The 19,160-nt window shown below is 42.9% G+C and overlaps 2 protein-coding genes and 1 long non-coding RNA gene across 3 annotated transcripts in view; all 3 read left to right on the top strand.

Moving 5' to 3' along the window:
* The window catches only part of znf706 (zinc finger protein 706), a 9,576-nt gene extending 7,851 nt beyond the window's left edge, over window positions 1–1,725 (top strand). The window contains exon 3 of the mRNA XM_083524665.1: window positions 901–1,725. Coding sequence (XP_083380791.1) covers window positions 901–996 — 96 coding nt within the window. The 3' untranslated portion in view covers window positions 997–1,725. The remainder of the gene's footprint in view (window positions 1–900) is intronic.
* Window positions 1,726–1,952: 227 nt separating this feature from the next.
* Window positions 1,953–4,912, top strand: LOC310717000. Its single transcript, XR_014530705.1, has 2 exons — window positions 1,953–4,162; window positions 4,264–4,912. It is a non-coding gene; the product is annotated as an uncharacterized lncRNA (long non-coding RNA).
* Window positions 4,913–5,786: 874 nt separating this feature from the next.
* Window positions 5,787–13,107, top strand: ywhaz (tyrosine 3-monooxygenase/tryptophan 5-monooxygenase activation protein, zeta polypeptide). The gene is made up of 6 exons (XM_083524625.1): window positions 5,787–5,934; window positions 6,946–7,254; window positions 7,984–8,107; window positions 9,169–9,332; window positions 10,302–10,397; window positions 12,148–13,107. The coding sequence occupies exons 2-6, from the start codon at window positions 6,958–6,960 to the stop codon at window positions 12,199–12,201; spliced, it is 735 nt and encodes a 244-aa protein (XP_083380751.1). The 5' UTR covers window positions 5,787–5,934; window positions 6,946–6,957; the 3' UTR covers window positions 12,202–13,107.
* The last annotated feature ends 6,053 nt before the right edge of the window (window positions 13,108–19,160 follow it).

Here is a 19,160-nt window from a genome sequence, read left to right as displayed (position 1 = left end):
TGTAGTACAGCAGGGTGCTGAAGGTGAGCATAGAAGATGTGTGGTTTCTTATCCTGACCACCTGGTGGTATCTGGTTGGAAGATCCAGGATGTAATGGCAGATGCTGGAGTTAAGCCCAGGTTCTGGAGCTTTTAAAGCAGTTTAAGCGCGATGGTGTTAAAGGTGGAGCTGCAATCCACAAACACCATCTAAACAACGTTCCCTTCACCTCAATCCATGTTGGAGAGACCAAGCAGGGTGTGTGTGTGTGTGTGTGTGTGTGTAGAAGGAGATGGAATCTTCTATTAACCTGTTGGACCAGTATGCAAACTGGGTCCAGGCGAGAGAAGGGAAAGGAGGGAGGAGCAGTTGCAGTTTCTCAAAGCACTGCATTACTGTGGAGATATTAAGGATAGGGTTTGGTGACTGGAATGATGAAGGACACCAGACTTGTTGGAGCAACATGCTGAGAATGAAAAATCCTGGTGCTTGTAGATGGTGCTTAAGGTTACGGACTTGTCGTCATGGCAACACCAAATAATGAGACGGTTTGAAATGTGAACCATGTTTTATACGAACCAGGAAGGCAAAAGTATAATGTGTTTACATTCAAATAAATAGAATAGGTTTGAGGCTTGTCGTCATGGCAGCAACTTCAAAGAACCAGAAATTTTGTAAAAGTCGATATTCGCTGACTCGTCCACTTTTTATTCCTCAGATCGTATTTACGCTGTATGGCATTGAAAAGTTCACGAATACTGTTGCGTAATATTGCAAGTGTAGGACTTTACATTGACTTTACATTAAACAAGCAGAGCAGGTTTGAGACCTGGGACTTGTCGTCATGGCAACAATGAGCCGAGGAACTAATATTTTATTATAGTGATCACATTTACTCATCTCTCTTTCTCTCTTTACAGTCGCAGATGCCGGATCCCAAAACCTTCAAGCAGCACTTCGAGAGCAAACATCCAAAAAGTCCTCTTCCTCCAGAGCTGGAGGGTGTGGAAGCCTGAGCCCTGCTCGCCAAAACCTGCACCACCGCTTCACCCTCAGAGACTGTTAATGCTGAATACTGTTTCCCCAACGGCAAAAAAACACCACACAGATGCACAGACTGTTCTTCCGTCTGTCTGTCCGTCTGTCTGTCCGTCTGTCTAACACACTGCTGCGCTGGTTTACACTTGGGCCGATGATGATGATGATGATGATGATGATGTAAAGGGGGTGTGTTCAGGATATAATTCCGGAGGTACCATATTTTCCGGATTTGAAAGAGTCTATTGGTGTTTTTTGAGGTTTGAATAATTGGCGTTTTAGTATCCAATATAACTAAAGAATTCCAGAACAAAAAGTATTTACATACGACACCCATCCCCCACCCCCCATACACACACACACACACACACACACACACGACAATTTCAATTAATCATATTTTCTTTACTCCGGAAAATACAGTTAAAATAAATAAATAATAAAATTAGGCTATATAATTAAAACTGTGAATAAAAGCGGTAACTGTTGCTAATTTCTTTTTTTTTTTTTTTTTTTTGATCGTTTCTGAGATCACTGGATGTGGATGAGGGTGAATACCACTATACTCTTTTCATTGCACCTCAGAGATACTAATGATTTGTGGGCGGAGCTTCGTTCAGAGAGACGTAGGATGAGCGTCCTCACTGCGGCGTCCTCATGTCCTGCAAGTGTAAAATAACAATTCTAATAAAGTTTAATTTTGTTTAGCGAAGCGTCACGTCTCTTTTTTTCATGTTACTGTTTTACACCAGTCAAGGGGGTGGGGCTTAAGTATTAAATCTAATTTACTAACCTGTTTACATTCTGTCACACCTAGAAACGGTTAATGAGCAGCTAGCTGACTGCTAGAATTAGCGCTAGCATCTGGTTAGAAGAATGTGCCTAAACAATCAAAAAAAAATTAATTGATCACCTTTGGCTAGACTAATATTAGCAAAAGTGTAAACTGGTTAGGACAATGGACTTCTGATTGAAACAAGGTCAAATCCCAGCACCACTGTGGGGCCCCTGAGGAAGGCCCTTAACCCCCCACTGCCCAAGTGTATGTGTGAGATAAACGTGAGGTGATCTGTGTAATGACATCAGCCAAAAGCTATAAATGTAACTTAAGCTACTTTCTTTCTGTTTGTTCAAGACCAGGCCTTTGTTCATCCAGAAGGTCCTCAGGATCAGGTAAAGTAAAGCTGGTGTCCTTCATGCCTCTCGGCTACGCTCGGCTCCAGTGATGCTATCTCTCCTGCGTTTCTGGTTCAGTGTGAGAGTGAATACCTGAGATACAGGTGAGCCACGCCCTCCAAGACGAGCCTGAGACTGAGTAACGAAAATCACATGCAAATGAAATGTGAACTTTATTCTCACTCTCTCTCACACACACACACATAAATGCATGAGTGTGTACTGGGGACTTTCCAGCCACGGGCAAAACCTCACACACACATATTGAGTGTGTGTTTTAGATATGACTAGTGATGTCAGCCTCCTAGCTTTTAAGAGGAGACGGTTAGACAAATGCCTTATTTTTTAAAATTCATATTAAACCCTGGAAAATCCGGATTTTTTCATGAATTCCTCATCCTCAGGTTTATCGTTTTAAATCTTGACAGTTGTGTTTGCAGGATCAGCATTTGTGTAAGGAAGTGGGTTGCTCAATCAGACGCATCTCCATGGCCCATGGAGGAAACACGTGACCGATGAAAAATAGATCACACCCCTCCCCCATCACCTGACCCCCCCCATCCCTCATACACACCCACATGGAGCTGGAACGGAAGGTTATGGGAACGCTGCTTTTATTAGAACGTCCCAGCGTCCTTTGCTCCAGTTTCTGAAGCCCAGATGGAGCAGAAGATGTGCTGTTAAAGAAAACGAGCTTGTGTACAGTACGAGTTCCGCTCCCATAATCATCCACGTACCTGATTATTACAAAATAGTGTGCGTTTTGATATTGCTCTTTTTTATGTACCACATAACGTCATTACAGGACACGGCGTCCTTCCTCCTTCAGCGTCCTTCAGCGCACTTTTCACGTCCTGTTACCTTCCCAGGGAACAATTTCGTAACGTTAGCAACGTTTTCTGAATGTTCAGTTCTTATGATTTTTTCTGGTTTGCTACAGATGTTTTCTTTACATTTATCTGGATTGTAACGTTTACGTGAAGTTGTACTGTTTTCACGTGCAGGTCGGAGGTCAGTCATGGTCTCACTATAGGCTGGGTCTGTCTGGGTCGGGTTAGAAATCGGTGCTATGTTCAATTTTGGTGTCATTTCAGCGACCCTGTCTGATATTTTTGTGTTAATTTAGTATTTCCCTCAGATGATCGTTTATTCTCTCAAAACAAACAAAAAAGTGGCACGCAAAACCTAGCTATTTTATGCTGGACCTTTATGTTCTACACTTGCCTGGCATCAGAATTGTCACCTCCTTAAACTTACTTGCAAAACCTTACTGGCAAAACTAGCTAGTAATACGTTTATGATAGACGTTTTTTGCGTATCAACAGTGTTGTGAAACCTAACATTAGCTAATATTAAATAGTTTATGATAGACATGTATGTTGCACAGTTGCCTAGCAGCAGCAGAGATGTCAACTTTTCAAACATTAGCTAGCTTACTGGCTAAATCTAACTAGCTAATAATAAACTGGTTTATGCTAGAATTTTATGTTGCACACTTTCCTAGCAACAGAGTTGTCACTTCTTAAAATTTGATCTGCATATTACATTCATGGTAAAGAGGAAACATCTGGGTCTATGCAAAAAAAGAGGAAGCTGGGATTAGACTGCTGGCTAGGGATCTTCACCTAAACTTACTCACATTTCTGAGATTCTTAAAATTTTAGTGTCAATTTTGTGTAAAGTTTCCACACAATAAACATATTAAACAATAATAGAACTGCTTTAAAACTCAGTATATAATGAGTTTTCTTTCTTTCTATCTTTCATTCTTCTCTTTAAAGGTTATGAAGTTATTGGATCCAGATTCTGAATCGTACTTCACACATGTACAGTGTGTTTTTATGGAAACTCTGCCATGGAGCTGAAAGCGGCATGACACAGCTGTGGTCATGACTTCCTCGTCCTGACGACTCGTTCAGCAACAGGATCTCCCATTCTTACCCGTGTGACATGTAAAGGATGTGAGCTGTGAGTCTGGGAGGAAGAATCAGTCCTCACAACATCCTCATGAAAAGAAAACAGGTTTGCTACCGTTCCAGCCGTCTTTTAGTTTTTTCTTTTCTCTACAGACCCACGCCTTCCTTCCTGCACGTCCCTCACTTCCTAGGATGCAGAGCTGCGACCGGCCGTTTTTGTTTCTTCATCCGTTTATTTATGATGTCCCTCTATTCACACCAGTTATTCCATATTCACACACTATATCACCAAAAGTATTGGGACACTTGACTTTTCCACCCAGATGTGCTTCCTCATAGAATTGTTACCACAAACCTGAAGGTCAATTGTACATGACGTCTAGAAAACCCAAATCTGTTCCAGAATGACATGAAGATCTGCTTCCCATGGGTTGGAGTGGATCTCCTGCTATAGAGCTCAAACCCTATTAAACATAAATGAATGTTTCACGCTGACTGCACCCCAGGTTTCCTCACCTCACTTCCATCTGTACCTGACTTTACTAACACACATTCCTGGTGTCTGAATGAATCTCACACAAAATCTAGTGGAACATCTTCCCAAAAATGTGGAGGTTATTATAACAGCAAATGGGGACTACATGTGGAATGGGATGCTAAAAAAGCTATATCTATATTTGTATGTTTATATAATCTGTATTGTTAGTCATGCTTACTAAGAGTGAAAATGTATCAGTGTAAATAAAGACTGATCCAGTCAAGGCATTTATATCATCTTAATAATTAAAATGTATGATCATTTGCATGATTTGTAATCTTTTACATTTTTATAGTTGATTGATTCATGAGTAATAAATTAATGTGACTTTTTTACACATATTACATGAATTTGCATTGAAAATGAAAAGTGCTCATCATCATCAAAATCAGAATCCGAATACTTTATTGATCCCAAAGGGGGTAATTGTTTGGTTGCAGTAAAAAAAATTAAATAATAAAAAATAGGTTTGAATCCCTGGTTTATCACGGAATTGCATTTGAAACATGGTAATGTGGCAAACTAATGAGTTTGGCTGATATTCCCGGTTTTTCGTGAAAAGCCACCACGATAAACTGGGGATTACTGTATATACTGTATATATATATATATATATATATATATATATATATATATATATATATATATATATATATATATATATATATATATAATATAGAAGATAAAATATAGGAAATCTAAATAAATATACCTATAAAGTTATACTGCATGAATTAAGAGTATTAACAGTAGAGATAGTACAATTTGTATGGATTTAATGCCATTTAAACGTTATTAAATATTATATAAATAACATCTACATGATAGATAATGAAGTAATGAAGTTATAAATTGAGTTGATTTTTAGGAATAATTTTTTTCTGAGAGATTTTCTCCCTGTTAGTCTTAAAAACGAGCATGAAATCTACTATGATATGCGTTAAAAATAAGGAATAACATCATAACTATGATAGTGTAACGTAATATATAAGTATAATATGATGTACAGGGTTTCAACTCGAAATGGCTGCCTCGACTCGGTGTGAGAGAAACAGGGGTGGGCGGGGCTAAACTCAAACGCCGCTTTGCCCCGCCGACCAATCGGATCCTTACGGCATTCCCGGGAACCGCGTTGCCATGGCAGCCTTTGACGTCAGCGCTACTCGGCCCCTGCCCCTGCGCCAGGGAAGCTGCGAGTGGGTGGGAGACCCCGTGGATGCGTCCGGGAAGAGCGCGCGGATTGTGACTGTCAACTGGGCAGCAGGAACATCACCACCGGCTCTGAGGTAAAAAAAAAGAAATCCCTCCATTTTGTTTTGTATTTTATTGTATTTTATTTTTCTAGGTTTCTTTGTTTTATTGACTTTTCCACCTTTGTTTTTTTTGCACACGGTTTTTCTTTTCTTTTCGTCTGATTTGGTTCACAGGGCGTGAAGGAGGCAGTTGTTCAGTCAGTGTTGTCCCGCAAAGCTTTTGTGTGAATCTCCACAGAAAAAAATAAACCTCTAAACTATTACACATTTATTTATACTTTAATATATTTATATATCTCTCATGTTTTATATCTATACACTACTTGTGAGTGAAAAGTGCTGCATTTCTCAGTGTTCAGTGGTGATTTAAGGTAAAGGTGTGTCTCAGTAATACTGAACATGTAACACCTCAACCTCGATGATGTGTTTATTATCCACATTAAACTAATGTTTAGTCAAAGAAAGTTTTTTTGTGGTATTTCATGTGCTGAACATTTTTATTGCATTAATAAGTATGTTTTTAACTAATGCCAATTTGTTTGTATTCGAGAGAAAAACTAAAATTGTCCTTTGTGGATTTTACTGTAGAAAATAAATAAATGTGACGAAATATATATAATTATCATTTATAATAACTTATAATGGTCAGGTTTATTTACGAAGTGATGTCAGTATATGCAGATTTGTTAACGGGTTTGATAAATAATTGAAAGGAAAAAAAAAAATGAAAAATTGGCCCCGCCCACTGAACCGTGATTGGTCAACTTTTTAAATTATTATTATGAAATAGGTTGGATAACTTTTTATTATTATTTGGCATAATTTTTTCCCTCTTTTGCATTTCCTCTGGAACTTGTGACCTTTCCAAGTTTAGTTAAAGTGGCTGTGAGTTAAAAAAAAACGCATGTTACGTTACGATTCTTCAGCGTGTTTCTCAGTAACACCTGAAGAATCTATGGTCTCATCACGTTTTTTTGTGAACCAAAATGCTTTCTGGCCCCTTTCAGGATTAACAGGTTATTGCATGTGATGTCTCCTGTCTAGAAAGCAATCACCATGGCGAAGAACGAACTTGTGCAGAAGGCCAAACTGGCCGAGCAGGCCGAGCGTTACGACGACATGGCATCCGTGATGAAACAGGTGACTGAGAATGGAGAGGAGCTGACTGACGAAGAGAGAAACCTGCTCTCGGTGGCCTACAAGAACGTGGTGGGGGCGTGCCGCTCGGCGTGGAGGGTCATCTCCAGCATCGAGCAGAAGATGAAGGCCGAGAACAGCGACAAGGAGCAGATCGCCAAAGAGTACCGTGAGAAGATCGAGTCCGAGCTGCAGACCATCTGCACAGATGTGCTGGTGAGAGAGACGAGATAATTTAAATGTAGACTTGTTGATTTAAAAAAAAGATATATATTATGGGATGCCAATACTTATCAGCATTATCTTTAAAATGGTCTCAGAGAGAGACGAGTTTCAGCCTCACATGCTCTTAATTCTGAACTGTTTCTTGTAACGGTTGTTAGAATGTAATATCAAAAAGAAACCAAGTCTAAAATCCATCCTGGCTGGTGCACATCCCGATTCTGAATACCAGGAACGTCTATCTGTGAATTGATCTGAATGATGAAGCACATGATGAGTTTGTAGATCATTAGTGATTTTGATTGTTTATAAGAATAAAGGACAGAAGCCTGGTAATACGAGACAACGCTGAGCCGAGCCGAGCCGAGCCGAGGCTGGAGGCGGTGCTCGGGGTGTGAAAGCGTGGTGAAGATCTCTAACCTGATGACTGCAGTGATGTATTACGTTACTGTGGTGTGAATCTGCTGGCACTGACAGCCTTACATGCTCGCACAAGCAGTTTCAGAAATGCATGCAGGCCCAGACTCGGCAAAGAATCCAGTACAGGACACGCTCGCGTACCACCCAAATCAACCACTTCACCCAAACCTGATCAGTATCACGTACCTCTTCCGCGAGACATTCCACTTCCTGAATTAATCAGCATTTTCTGACCAAGTCGCCTACACATAGAGTTTACACTTGATCAGAAATGATAGTGTTTGTGTTTGGTGTGTTTCTCAGCATCTCCTGGACAAGTTCCTGATCCGCAGCACGTCTCCAGCCGAGAGTCAGGTGTTCTACCTGAAGATGAAAGGAGATTATTATCGCTACCTGGCCGAGGTCGCCGTGGGAGACAACAAAACCAGTGAGGTTCTATCTTACACAGTTTACACACACGCACGGACGGAATATAAGCGAGCAAGCGAACAGATACATGAACAATTAGAGACAAACATATGGATGAACAAAAGATATTACAAAGATAGACTGTTGGAGGAGTGGATAGATGGATGAATAGCAGATGAGTAGATAAACGGGTATGCAGACATGAATAGACATATGTACTCTTAGATGGACAGAAAGACAGAAATCAGGTTAAAATTCCGACACTACTGCTTGGACGACAGACAGGTTTGGAGATGGACAGAGAGAGAGACAGACAGATGTGTGGACAGACGTAATTTTGGGAGACAATTAGATAGACAGACATGGGTGGACAGGTGCAGAGACAGGCATACAGGTGGACAGACACACACTCGGACAAAAGACGAGACAGTTGGGCAGACAGACAGATGGAGAGACAGAGGTAAACAGTTTAACAGACTGAAAGACAGATAGATAGATGGAGAGATGGGTTGATAAACTTATGAATATACAGGCGGTGGGACATGCAGACAGGCAGTGAGTCACATGAACAGAAAGACATACAGTCAGAAAGACTAACACACTTTATTTCTTCACAACGCTCTGCAGACATTTTTCACTTCTGTATACCTAAATGTTCCACCCATCCAGGTGTCACACACACACACGCACACGCATGCACTGACTCGCTGTGTGTGACGGTTTCCTGCCGGCTGAATCAGAACATTAGGAGCAGGCCTCAGCTTGTTCTTCACACCCTTGAGAAACGAACGAACTAGGAACATCAGAAAGTCTCACAGTGATGGTTTTACAAACACCGAAACTCTCTGAAACGCCAATACATCAAAGCTGTGTGTGTGTGTGTGTGTGTGTGTGTGTGTGTGTGTGTGTGTGTGTGTGTGTGTGTGTGTGTGTGTACAGTGCACAGGACAGCAAGTAGTCTTAAATTCCAGTTATACAAATATAGTATATTGCAAAAATAAATAAATAAATAAAACCCAACACGATTCGCTCTCTTTTCTATAACCTCATGTTTTTTATATCTGTACATTTTCCCTCCAGGCATCGTGGATAAATCCAAGGAGGCGTATCAGGCTGCGTTCGACATCAGCAAAGAGAACATGCAGCCCACTCACCCCATCCGGCTCGGCCTGGCACTGAACTTCTCCGTCTTCTACTATGAGATCCTCGGCTCGCGCGAACATGCATGCGAACTCGCCAAGAAGGTGAGGAAACCCTGAACCTCGCAGCAGAAGCTTGTTCTACACTCCAGCTCACTTCATGACTGGTCACATTTTCTCGTTTTCTAGAATTTTATCACGAACTTCCTGAAAGTCTTTCAGCCTCCTTATATTTCAGGCACAAAAAGAGGACGAATAAATCACGTAGCCTGGAGGGTTTACAGTAACTGTGCAATCTGTGTCACACCAGGTTTAGGTCAATTAGCTGTCGCTATGGTTACAGAGGTCGCGAGCCTTTCGCCTCCTGCTGTATCTAAAGTGCTCCATTATCGTTAGCGTGGTAGGTACGTACATGAAGTTATTTCCAGGAGAAGTTGTTAGCGCCGTGTCCTGTTTTTTCTTTTCTTTTTTCTTTTTGAGGAGGTGAAAATCAGGGAAGTGGGTTATGTGATCTCGGAGGGGATGAGAACGGATGGAGTTAGAAACCTCTGAGTTTTGTGCCAGTTTTATGGGTTGGAGCAACATCTGTTCTCCAACTAGTGCTGAGACGATACATCGCTATTTATAACAGGTGTGTGTTACAATAAAACAGCATGTCCTGTAATGTTTTATTCCTGCTACACTGCAGCAAAAGTGGGTGTGGTCTATAAAGGAGAGGTGTGGCCTGTAGATGAGAGGGTGTGGTCTATAATGGAGAGGTGTGGTCTGTAAAGGACAGGGTGTGGTCTATAGGGGAAAAGGCGTGGTCTAGAGGAGAGGGCGTGGTCGGTAAAGGAGAGGTTGTGGTCTGTAGAGGAAAGGGTGTGGTCTGTAGAGGAGAGGGTGTGGTCTGTAGAGGCGAGGGTGTGGTCTGTAGAGGCGAGGGTGTGGTCTGTAGAGGAGAGGGTGTGGTCTGATGAAAATTTACTGAATTGCAGGGAAAATGACACAATACACAATTAATTGCGTTAAAAAATTCTTAATTATTGATGGTTTTGACTGTTTCTCGATGTTTGTTTGTTTGTTTGTTTATAGGCATTCGATGACGCGATCGCTGAGCTCGACCAGCTGACCGAGGACTCGTACAAAGACAGCACCCTGATCATGCAGCTGCTCCGAGACAACCTGACAGTGAGTTCACTCTCCATTTATTCATGTCCTGAATATCAGAAAACCAGTTCTGGTGGGAAACTGCTGATGTCATCATCTCTACAGCACCAGTGTGACGTCACGTGTTCTCTGTAGCACCGTGTCCTCAGACTGCTAGCGTTTCAGCAGTTATAAATGATCATTAGCCTGATAAATGATCATTGGCTGAGTGTTGAAGTGGAACGTAGACGGCTAATGTTGCACGAGTTCAGTGAGGAAACATGGAGGACGGAACAGTGTGATCACAACTATGCTGTGGAGACAAATCCTGACATCATCAGAGATCACAGGCTCTGAATTAGAGATATACATGAGTGTACTGTAACACTGTGTGTGTGTGCGTGCGCGTGCGTGTGCGTGCAGGCGCGCATGCGCATGAATGACTGTGACTGTGAGATGGCCTGTCCGAGTGATGGTGTGTGTTTGTGTCTGATGTGTGTGTGAGTGTGTGAAAGACCATGTATGATTTGTTTTCTGTTAATGTGGGTGATTGTGTGTGTGTGTGTTTTGGGTTTGAGTGATGTGTTTGTGTCTGTGTGTGTGAAACAGCGACTGTGATTGTGTGTGTGTGTGTGTGTGTTGTGTTTTTGTGTGTTCATGATGGTGTGGGTGTCTGTCTTTTCATCTGTCTGTCTCTCTATCTTTCTGCCTGTCTCTTCCTCTATTTGACTGTCTGTCCATCTGTCTGTCTCTCAGTCTAATGTAGGTAGAATAATAAAATCTGGTTCTGGCCTTTAGGGTTTGATTTTCTAGTTTCTTTGTCTGTTAATTTCTGGGGGGTTTTGTCCATCCTGTCTTTCTGTCTGTCTGTGGTGTCTGTCCATCCAATCTGTCTGTGCCCCTGTCTGTTTGTCTCTGGTGTCTGTCTCTGTCTGTCTGTCCATCATGTCTGTGGTGTCTGTCTATCCTGTCTGTCTGTCTGTCTGTCTGTCTGTCTGTCTGTCTGTCTGTGGTGTCTGTCCATCCTGTGCATCTGTCCATTCTGTTTGTGTGTGTGTGTGTGTCTGTCAATAATTTTACTTGTCTGCCTGTGTGTGTCTGTCTGTCTGTCTGTCTGTCTGTCTGTCTGTCTGTCTTCTGTGTATCTATACCATTTGTCTGTCTGTCTTACCTGTCTGTCTGTCTGTCTGTCTGGAGTGTGTGCATGTCTGTTTGTCTATCTGTATCTGTCTGTCTTAATTGTCTGTCTATCCTGTTTGTTGGTTTAGAGAGTTTGTCTATGCTGGGTTGTGTATCTGTGTGTCTGTCTGTTGTTTGTTTGTGTGTGTGTGTGTGTGTGTGTGTGTCGGTGGGGGGGGGTGCTCTTTGGTTAAGCATGGAGTGATGGTGTGTATGTGTGTCTGTGCATGAGAGGGTGTGTGTGTGTGTGTTGTTTTTGTGTGTGTGTTTGTGAAAGAGAAATGGTGTGTGTAAGTGATGGTGTATGTGTGTGACGGTGTGTGTGTGTTTGTGATGGTGTGTGTTTGTGAAAGAGAAACGGTGTGTGTGAGTGATGGTGTATGTGTGTGACGGTGTGTTTGTGTGTGGTGTTGTGTGTGACTGTGTATCTTTTTTTGTGTGTGAGAGATCGTGATAGTGTGTTTGTGAAAGAGAGACTTTGTGTATGTGTGTATACCTGTGCGTGCGCTGTTGTATGTTGTTTTTTTTGTTTTTCTGTGTTTGTGTGTGATGGTGTGTGTGTGTATATAAGAGACAAAGTGTGTGTGTGACAGTGTGTTTTCTCTTTTTTCAGCTGTGGACTTCAGACAATCAGGAGGAGACGGAGGAGGGACGAGAAAACAACTAAAAAACAAACAAACAAACAAATGTTGCTGAGAGCCTGATACACACTCTCTGCTCCTCCGCACCAGCCTCTCCTGTGTGTGTGTGTGTGTGTGTGTGTGTGTGTGTGTGTGTGTGTGTGTGTGTGTGTGTGTGTGTGTGTGTGTGTGTGTGTGTTTAAAAGGGAGGCGATTTGGTCATTTCTTAGGGCACAAACTAGAGGGTGGGATTATTTTTCCTAAACTGGACACCTGTGTGTGTGTGTGTGTGTGTGTGTGTGTGTGTGTGTGTGTGTGTGTGTGTGAGAGTGTCTGCTTAGAGGTTGAATGAGATTGAACTGGGACTCCAGTCTGACCCGATATCGATCTTAACCCCTGTATTGTGATCGTTGAAACTTTGTATCGTGGTTGATGATATTATTGTAATGATCTATTTAACAATTCACAGGTGATATTTTTTCAGCGTGACGAACGAGTAAATCATGTAGCTTTATTACGTCATATTGTTACCATGGGAACGTGTTTCCGTGTTAAATTTAGCGATCAGATCTGTAAGCCTGAGACGGCACGAGTGTTTGATTGGAGTTGTAGTTTATCTCGGAAACGTCGCGCTGCCCAGCGCCAGCTTTTATTCCGCTCTTTCTGCGCTACTGCTAGGGGTTTTCTTTACGCTAGTGTGTCTCAGGCTTGTGTGTGTGTGTGTGTGTGTGTGTGTGTGTGTGTGTGTGTGTGTGTGTGTGTGTGTGTGTGTGTGTGTGTGTGTGTGTGTGTGTGTTTGGCTCAGGTCAGTTTATCAGGGTAAATGAACATCTCCTGTGTACGTTATGGCCGTGTGTCTGTACCACACCATGGCATGTTATTGTTACTGTTAGCGTTATTGATGAGGGACGGGTTCATTTCAGCCAAATAAAGAACATGGAAAAAAACTAAAACGCCTTCGGAGTTATTTTTACTCTCTCTCTCTCTCTCTCTCTCTCTCTCTCTCTCTCTCTCTCTCTCTCTCTCTCTCTCTCTCCGTCTGTTTATCCAACTGTTTATCTCTCCATCTGTCTGTCTCTCGATCTATATATCTGTCCGTCTCTCCATCTGTTAGTCTAATTTAATTTCTGAGGTTTATGTCTTGTATGTCTGTCTGTCCGTTCTGTGTTTGTGTATATGTGTCTAGGATTGTACTTGTCTGCCGAAGTGTGTGTCTGTCTGTCCTGTGTATCTATACCATTTGTCTGTCTGGAGTGTGTGTGCATGTCTGCTTGTCTATCTGTATCTGTCTGTTGTGTTTTATTTGTCCGTTTATTTTTGGTCCTGTGTCTTTGTCTCGGTCTGTCATTGTGTTTTTTCCTTCTGTCCTATCTGTGATCCTGTTCATCTTTCTGTTCTCTCTCTCTCTCTCTCTCTCTCTCTCTCTCTCTCTCTCTCTCTCTCTCTCATTCTGTGCATGTTCATTGTTTGTGCTTGTTCAGGTCAGAGCGGATTTTTCCCCCCAGAACATTCCGCCTCTGGGTTCGGGCGTGTCTCTGTGTCTCTGCTTTAGAGATGAGTGAGCTTCAGCTAATAACACAGGAATGTTTCACATGGAACGGGTGTGTGTGTGTGTGTGTGTGTGTGTGTGTATAAAAGGGAGCACTGTTTGAGTTTCCGGTGTGATTCACTAATATGTCATGCTGTAGACACAGTGGGGCTCGTCTCATTATAAGCACTCAGATGAAGTGAACATGTTCATCTCTGTGTGTTGGAGTTGATCAGGAGTGTATCTGTCCTTTATATTTTACTGTTGGCAGGAAAAAAATAACTCCATTTCTCTTTCTCAGTCTGCATTTTTATCTCTACGTTTGTTCCAGGCCTCCCGTGTGAGAACTGATAGGAACGATGGAATAAACTGGGGGAAATAAAGCTGTGGTCTAGACGCTACTGGAAACTCTGTCTCAGACACATCTGAATCCACAAAAGCAGCCGTGTAACCCGATTCTGAACACCAGCAACTTTCCCTGTAGAGTCTGATGAAACTAGAATTTACTCTGAACCACTTTAGCTGCCTCTGAGTTTACAGGAGCCTGTCTGACTGACTGTCTGTCTGTCTGTCTGACTGACTGTCTGTCTGTCTGTCTGACTGACTGACTGTGTGACTGTGTGTCTGTCTGACTGACTGACTGTGTGTCTGTCTGACTGACTGACTGTGTGACTGTGTGTCTGTCTGACTGACTGACTGACTGACTGTGTGTCTGTCTGTCTGACTGACTGACTGACTGACTGTGTGTCTGACTGACTGACTGTGTGACTGACTGACTGACTGTGTGACTGACTGACTGACTGACTGTGTGACTGTCTGTCTGACTGACTGACTGACTGTGTGTCTGTCTGTCTGACTGACTGACTGTGTGTCTGACTGACTGACTCTGTGACTGTGTGTCTGTCTGACTGACTGACTGACTGACTGTGTGTCTGTCTGTCTGACTGACTGTCTGTGTCTCTGACTGACTGTGTGACTGTGTGTCTGTCTGTCTGTCTGACTGACTGACTCTGTGACTGTGTGTCTGTCTGTCTGACTGACTGACTGTCTGTCTGTTTAAGTGTCTGTCTGTCTGTCTGTCTGTCTGTCTGTTTGTCTGTGATTTACATTATACTATTTACCAGATCTCCTTATTCAGAGTGAGGAGAGGGTTAAGGGTCTTGTTCAGGGGATCAGCACTAAACCACCTCAGTATAACTGTGTCTAATCTGCATTAATGTCTGGTTTAAGTGCGTCTTTTGTCTGTTTAAGTCTGTCAGATCCTTACTGTCTGATTAATCTTGTCTAATCTGCTTTGTCTAATCTGTATGTCTTGTTTATCAGTCTGAGTGAGAGTTTTCCCCTGTTCTTTATTCAGTAGCAGGGTATTGGTTCTCTTTCTTCATTCCCTGGTTGTTGTTTTCCTGACCGATCTGTAGCTCCTCACCCTGAGGGTCCGAGTCCTGGAGTGAGGGTTGGACACCGAGGCATTTCGTGTGTTCTGTTTAAGGCCATTTCACACACAGCTGATAGTCCTGGGTGTGTAAGTGTGAATACACCGAACCTCAGCAGATCACAATAACAACACAACAACTCTGATGGGCCTTTACTTTAGATTTGCAGTGAACATTTCCGGGTATGGATTTTATTATAAAGAAGAAATTTATATATAAATATATATATATAGTGTATATACACTGCTCAAAAAAATAAAGAGAACACTTAAACAACACAATTACACTTCTGTGAAATCAGACTGCCCACTTAGGAAGCAACACTGATTGACAATCAATGTCACATGCTGTTGTGTAAATGTAATAGACAACAGGTGGAAATTATAGGCATTTAGCAAGACCCCCGATAAAGGAGTGGTTCTGCAGGTGGTGACCACAGACCACTTCTCAGTTCCGATGCTTTCTGTCTGATGTTTTGGTCACTTTTAAATGCTGGCAGTGATTTCACTCTAGTGGTACCATGAGACGGAGTCTACAACCCACACAAGTGGCTCAGGTAGTGCAGCTCCTCCAGGATAACACATCAATGCGAGCTGTGTCAAGAAGGTTTGCTGTGTCTGTCAGCGTAGTGTCCAGAGCATAAAGGCGCTACCAGGAGACAGGCCAGAACATCAGGAGACGTGGAGGAGGCCGTAGGAGGGAAACAACCCAGCAGCAGGACCGCTACCTCCGCCTTTGTGCAAGGAGGAACAGGAGGAGCACTGCCAGAGCCCTGCAAAATGACCTCCAGCAGGCTACAAATGTGCATGTGTCTGCTCAAACTGTCAGAAACAGACTCCATGAGGGTGGGATAAGGGCCTGACGTCCACAGGTGGGGGTTGTGCTTACAGCCCAACACCGTGCAGGAAGTTTTGCATTTGCCAGAAAACACCAAGATTGGCAAATTCGCCACTGGCACCCTGTGTTCTTCACAGATGAAAGCAGGTTCACATTGAGTCTGGAGACACCGTGGAGAACGATCTGCTGCCTGCATCATCCTTCAGCATGACCGGTTTGGCAGTGGGTCAGTAATGGTGTGGGGTGGCATTTCTTTGTAGGGCCACACAGCCCTCCATGTGCTCGCCAGAGGTAGCCTGACTGCCATTAGGTACCGAGATCAGATCCTCAGACCCCTTGTGAGACCATAGGACAGTGCGGTTGGCCCTGGGTTTCTCCTAATGCAAGACAATGCTAGACCTCATGTGGCTGGAGTGTGTCAGCAGTTCCTGCAAGACGAAGGCACTGATGCTATGGACTGGTCCGCCCGTTCCCCAGACCTGAATCCAATTGAGCACATCTGGGACATCATGTCTCGCTCCATCCACCAACGCCACGTTGCACCACAGACTGTCCAGGAGTTGGCGGATGCTTTAGTCCAAGTCAGGGAGGAGATCCCTCAGGAGACCATCTGCCACTTCATCAGGAGCATGTCCAGATGTTGTAGGGAGGTCATACAGGCACGTGGAGGCCATACACACACACACACAGACACACACACACACACACACACACACACACACACACACTACTGAGTGTTATTTTGACTTGTTTTAAGGACATTACATCAAAGTTGGATCTGTAGTGTGTTTTTCCACTTCAATTTTGAGTGTGACTCCAAGTCCAGACCTCCATGAGTTAATACATTTAATTTTCATTGATCATTTTTGTGTGATTTTGTTGTCAACACATTCAACTATGTAAAGAACAAAGTATTTAATAAGAATATTTCATTCATTCAGATCCAGGATGTGTTGTTTGTGGGTTTTTTTTGAGCAGTGTGTGTGTGTGTGTGTGTGTGTGTGTGTGTGTGTGTGTGTGTGTGTGTATATATATATATATATATATATATATATATATATATATATATACACATATATATATATATATATTAGTTAGATTTACTTTATTTTACCAGGTCTGTGTCTCCCCCTAACGGCAGGTCAGTGTAATTGCTACCGATACATGGCGGTGTTTATATCAAATAGATTAAGAATGAGTTTTCAGGGAGTTTTTCATTTTGCCCAGGAGTGAGAAAAGTATAAGAATGAAACAGACCTAAGAGGGAAACACGTGATTGTCAAGCAAATGTGTTATTTTTGCTTTTTAAGTAGATTTGAGGTGGAATGTTCTTTAAGCAGTATTGGGGCAGTATTGTACTGCAGAAAGTAGTATGTTGCTCACATAATGGTGTGAAAAAGGAAATGAGAACTATTAAAATGTAAGTTCTTCCTTTAGAGAAACCCTTAAGAAAGCCATGGTGTCAGTGAAGACATTTTCATAAACCATACCAAAATATGTCTCCAAGCTGCATCAGAAAAACTTTAAAAGAAAGAACAATGAGATGGGCTTCAAACCATGGCAACACAGTGTCCAGACTCAAATTTAAGAGAAACCTGAAAGTAAATCAACATACAACTTATCAAAGAGTTTCTAAACCAATTTTGTAAAACACCAACAGATGGCAGCACAAGGCTGTATGCACAGTCACAGGGAGCACCGACCATCATAAGGCAGTGTGCCAAAAGAGGCCTGTGTACATCTGCAGCTGTGCAGCTGGTGTTACCACGTCTGCTATTCTGACCACGTACGCACCCTGTCACCGAACTCTCCTCACACGTGAAACAACATGATCCCACTGCTGCACCCACCCTACTCGCCAGATCCTTCGCACTCTTCCGGAAAATTAAAATCCAGCTAACTGTTTTAACACTGCTGCAGGGATACGGTGCGAGTCGCAGAAGGTGCTGGACACGCTTTGAAAAGAAGACTTTCAGGACACGTTTCAGACGTGGCAGGAACGCTGGGAGTGCTGTATTGCTGTACATGGGGACTATTTTGAAGGTGATAGTGTGGAAACGTAGATGATCTTCTTCTTCTTTTGGCTTCTCCCATTAGGGGGCGCCACAGTGGATCATCCGTCTCCATTCCCCCCTGTCCTCTACATCTGCCTCTTTCACACCAACTACCTGCATGTCTTCCCTCACCACATCCATAAACCTCCTCCTTGTTCTTCCTCTTTTCCTTCTTCCTGGTGTCTCCATCCTCAGCATTCTTCTACTGATATACCCCATGTCCCTCCTCTGCACATGTCCAAACCATCTCAATCTCACCTCCCTCACCTTGTCTCCAAAACGTCCTACATGCACTGTCCCTCTAATAAACTCATTTCTAATCCTGTCCACTGTCGTCACTCCCAATGAACATCTCTAAACCATACAACATCTCAGGTCTCATCACAGTCCTATAAACTTTACCTTTCACTCTCACAGATACTCTTCTATCACAAATCACTCCTGCTATCACTCTTCTCCACCCACTCCACCCTGCCTGCACTCTTTTCTTAATTATTTTTCACTTTCATTCCCCTTCTCTCCAGCATGTACCTCCACCTCTCCAGGCTCTTCTCAACCTGCTCCCTACTCTCACCACAAATCACAATATCATCACAAACATCATAGTCCATCGGAGACTCCTGTCTGTCCTCGTCCTTCAACCTGTCCATCACCACTGCAAACAGGAAAGGGCTCAGAGCCGATCCTTGATGCAGTCCAACCTCCACCTTGAACCAGTCTGTCGTTCCTACTGCACACTTCACTGCTGTCACACTGTCCTCATACATGTCCTGCACCACCCTCACATACTTCTGACACACCAGACTTCCTCATACAATACCACAACTCCTCTCTCGGCACCCTGTCGTACGCTTTCTCTAAATCCACAAATACACAATGCAGCTCCTTCTGACCTTCTCTATACTTCTCCATCAACATTCTCAAAGCAAATAATGTGTCTGTGGTGCTCTTCCTCGGCATGAAACCATACTGTTGCTCACAGATGGTCAGCTCTTCTCTCAGCTTGGCTTCCACTACTCTTTTCCATAACTTCATGGTGTGACTGATCAACTTTATTCCCCTGTAGTTACTGCAGGTCTGCACATCTCCCTTATTCTTAAAGATCGGTACCAGCACAATCCTTTTCCTTCCTCAGACCACCATCAGATTGCTTA

Source organism: Silurus aristotelis (genome assembly GCF_946808225.1).
Source record: "Silurus aristotelis genome assembly, chromosome: 21".
NCBI classification, from domain to species: Eukaryota; Metazoa; Chordata; class Actinopteri; order Siluriformes; family Siluridae; genus Silurus; species Silurus aristotelis.
The sequence above is the reverse complement of the archived record's forward strand: the minus strand, read 5'-3'. Positions and strand labels throughout refer to the sequence as shown.

Bases quoted from the DNA above. Each gene is read 5' to 3' on its own strand.
- ywhaz (XM_083524625.1), top strand. From the start codon at position 6,958: ATGGCGAAGAACGAACTTGTGCAGAAGGCCAAACTGGCCGAGCAGGCC. The intron at 8,108-9,168 runs GTGAGGTTCTAT...TTTTCCCTCCAG, and splicing joins CGTGGGAGACAACAAAACCA to GCATCGTGGATAAATCCAAG. The intron at 9,333-10,301 runs GTGAGGAAACCC...GTTTGTTTATAG, and splicing joins CATGCGAACTCGCCAAGAAG to GCATTCGATGACGCGATCGC.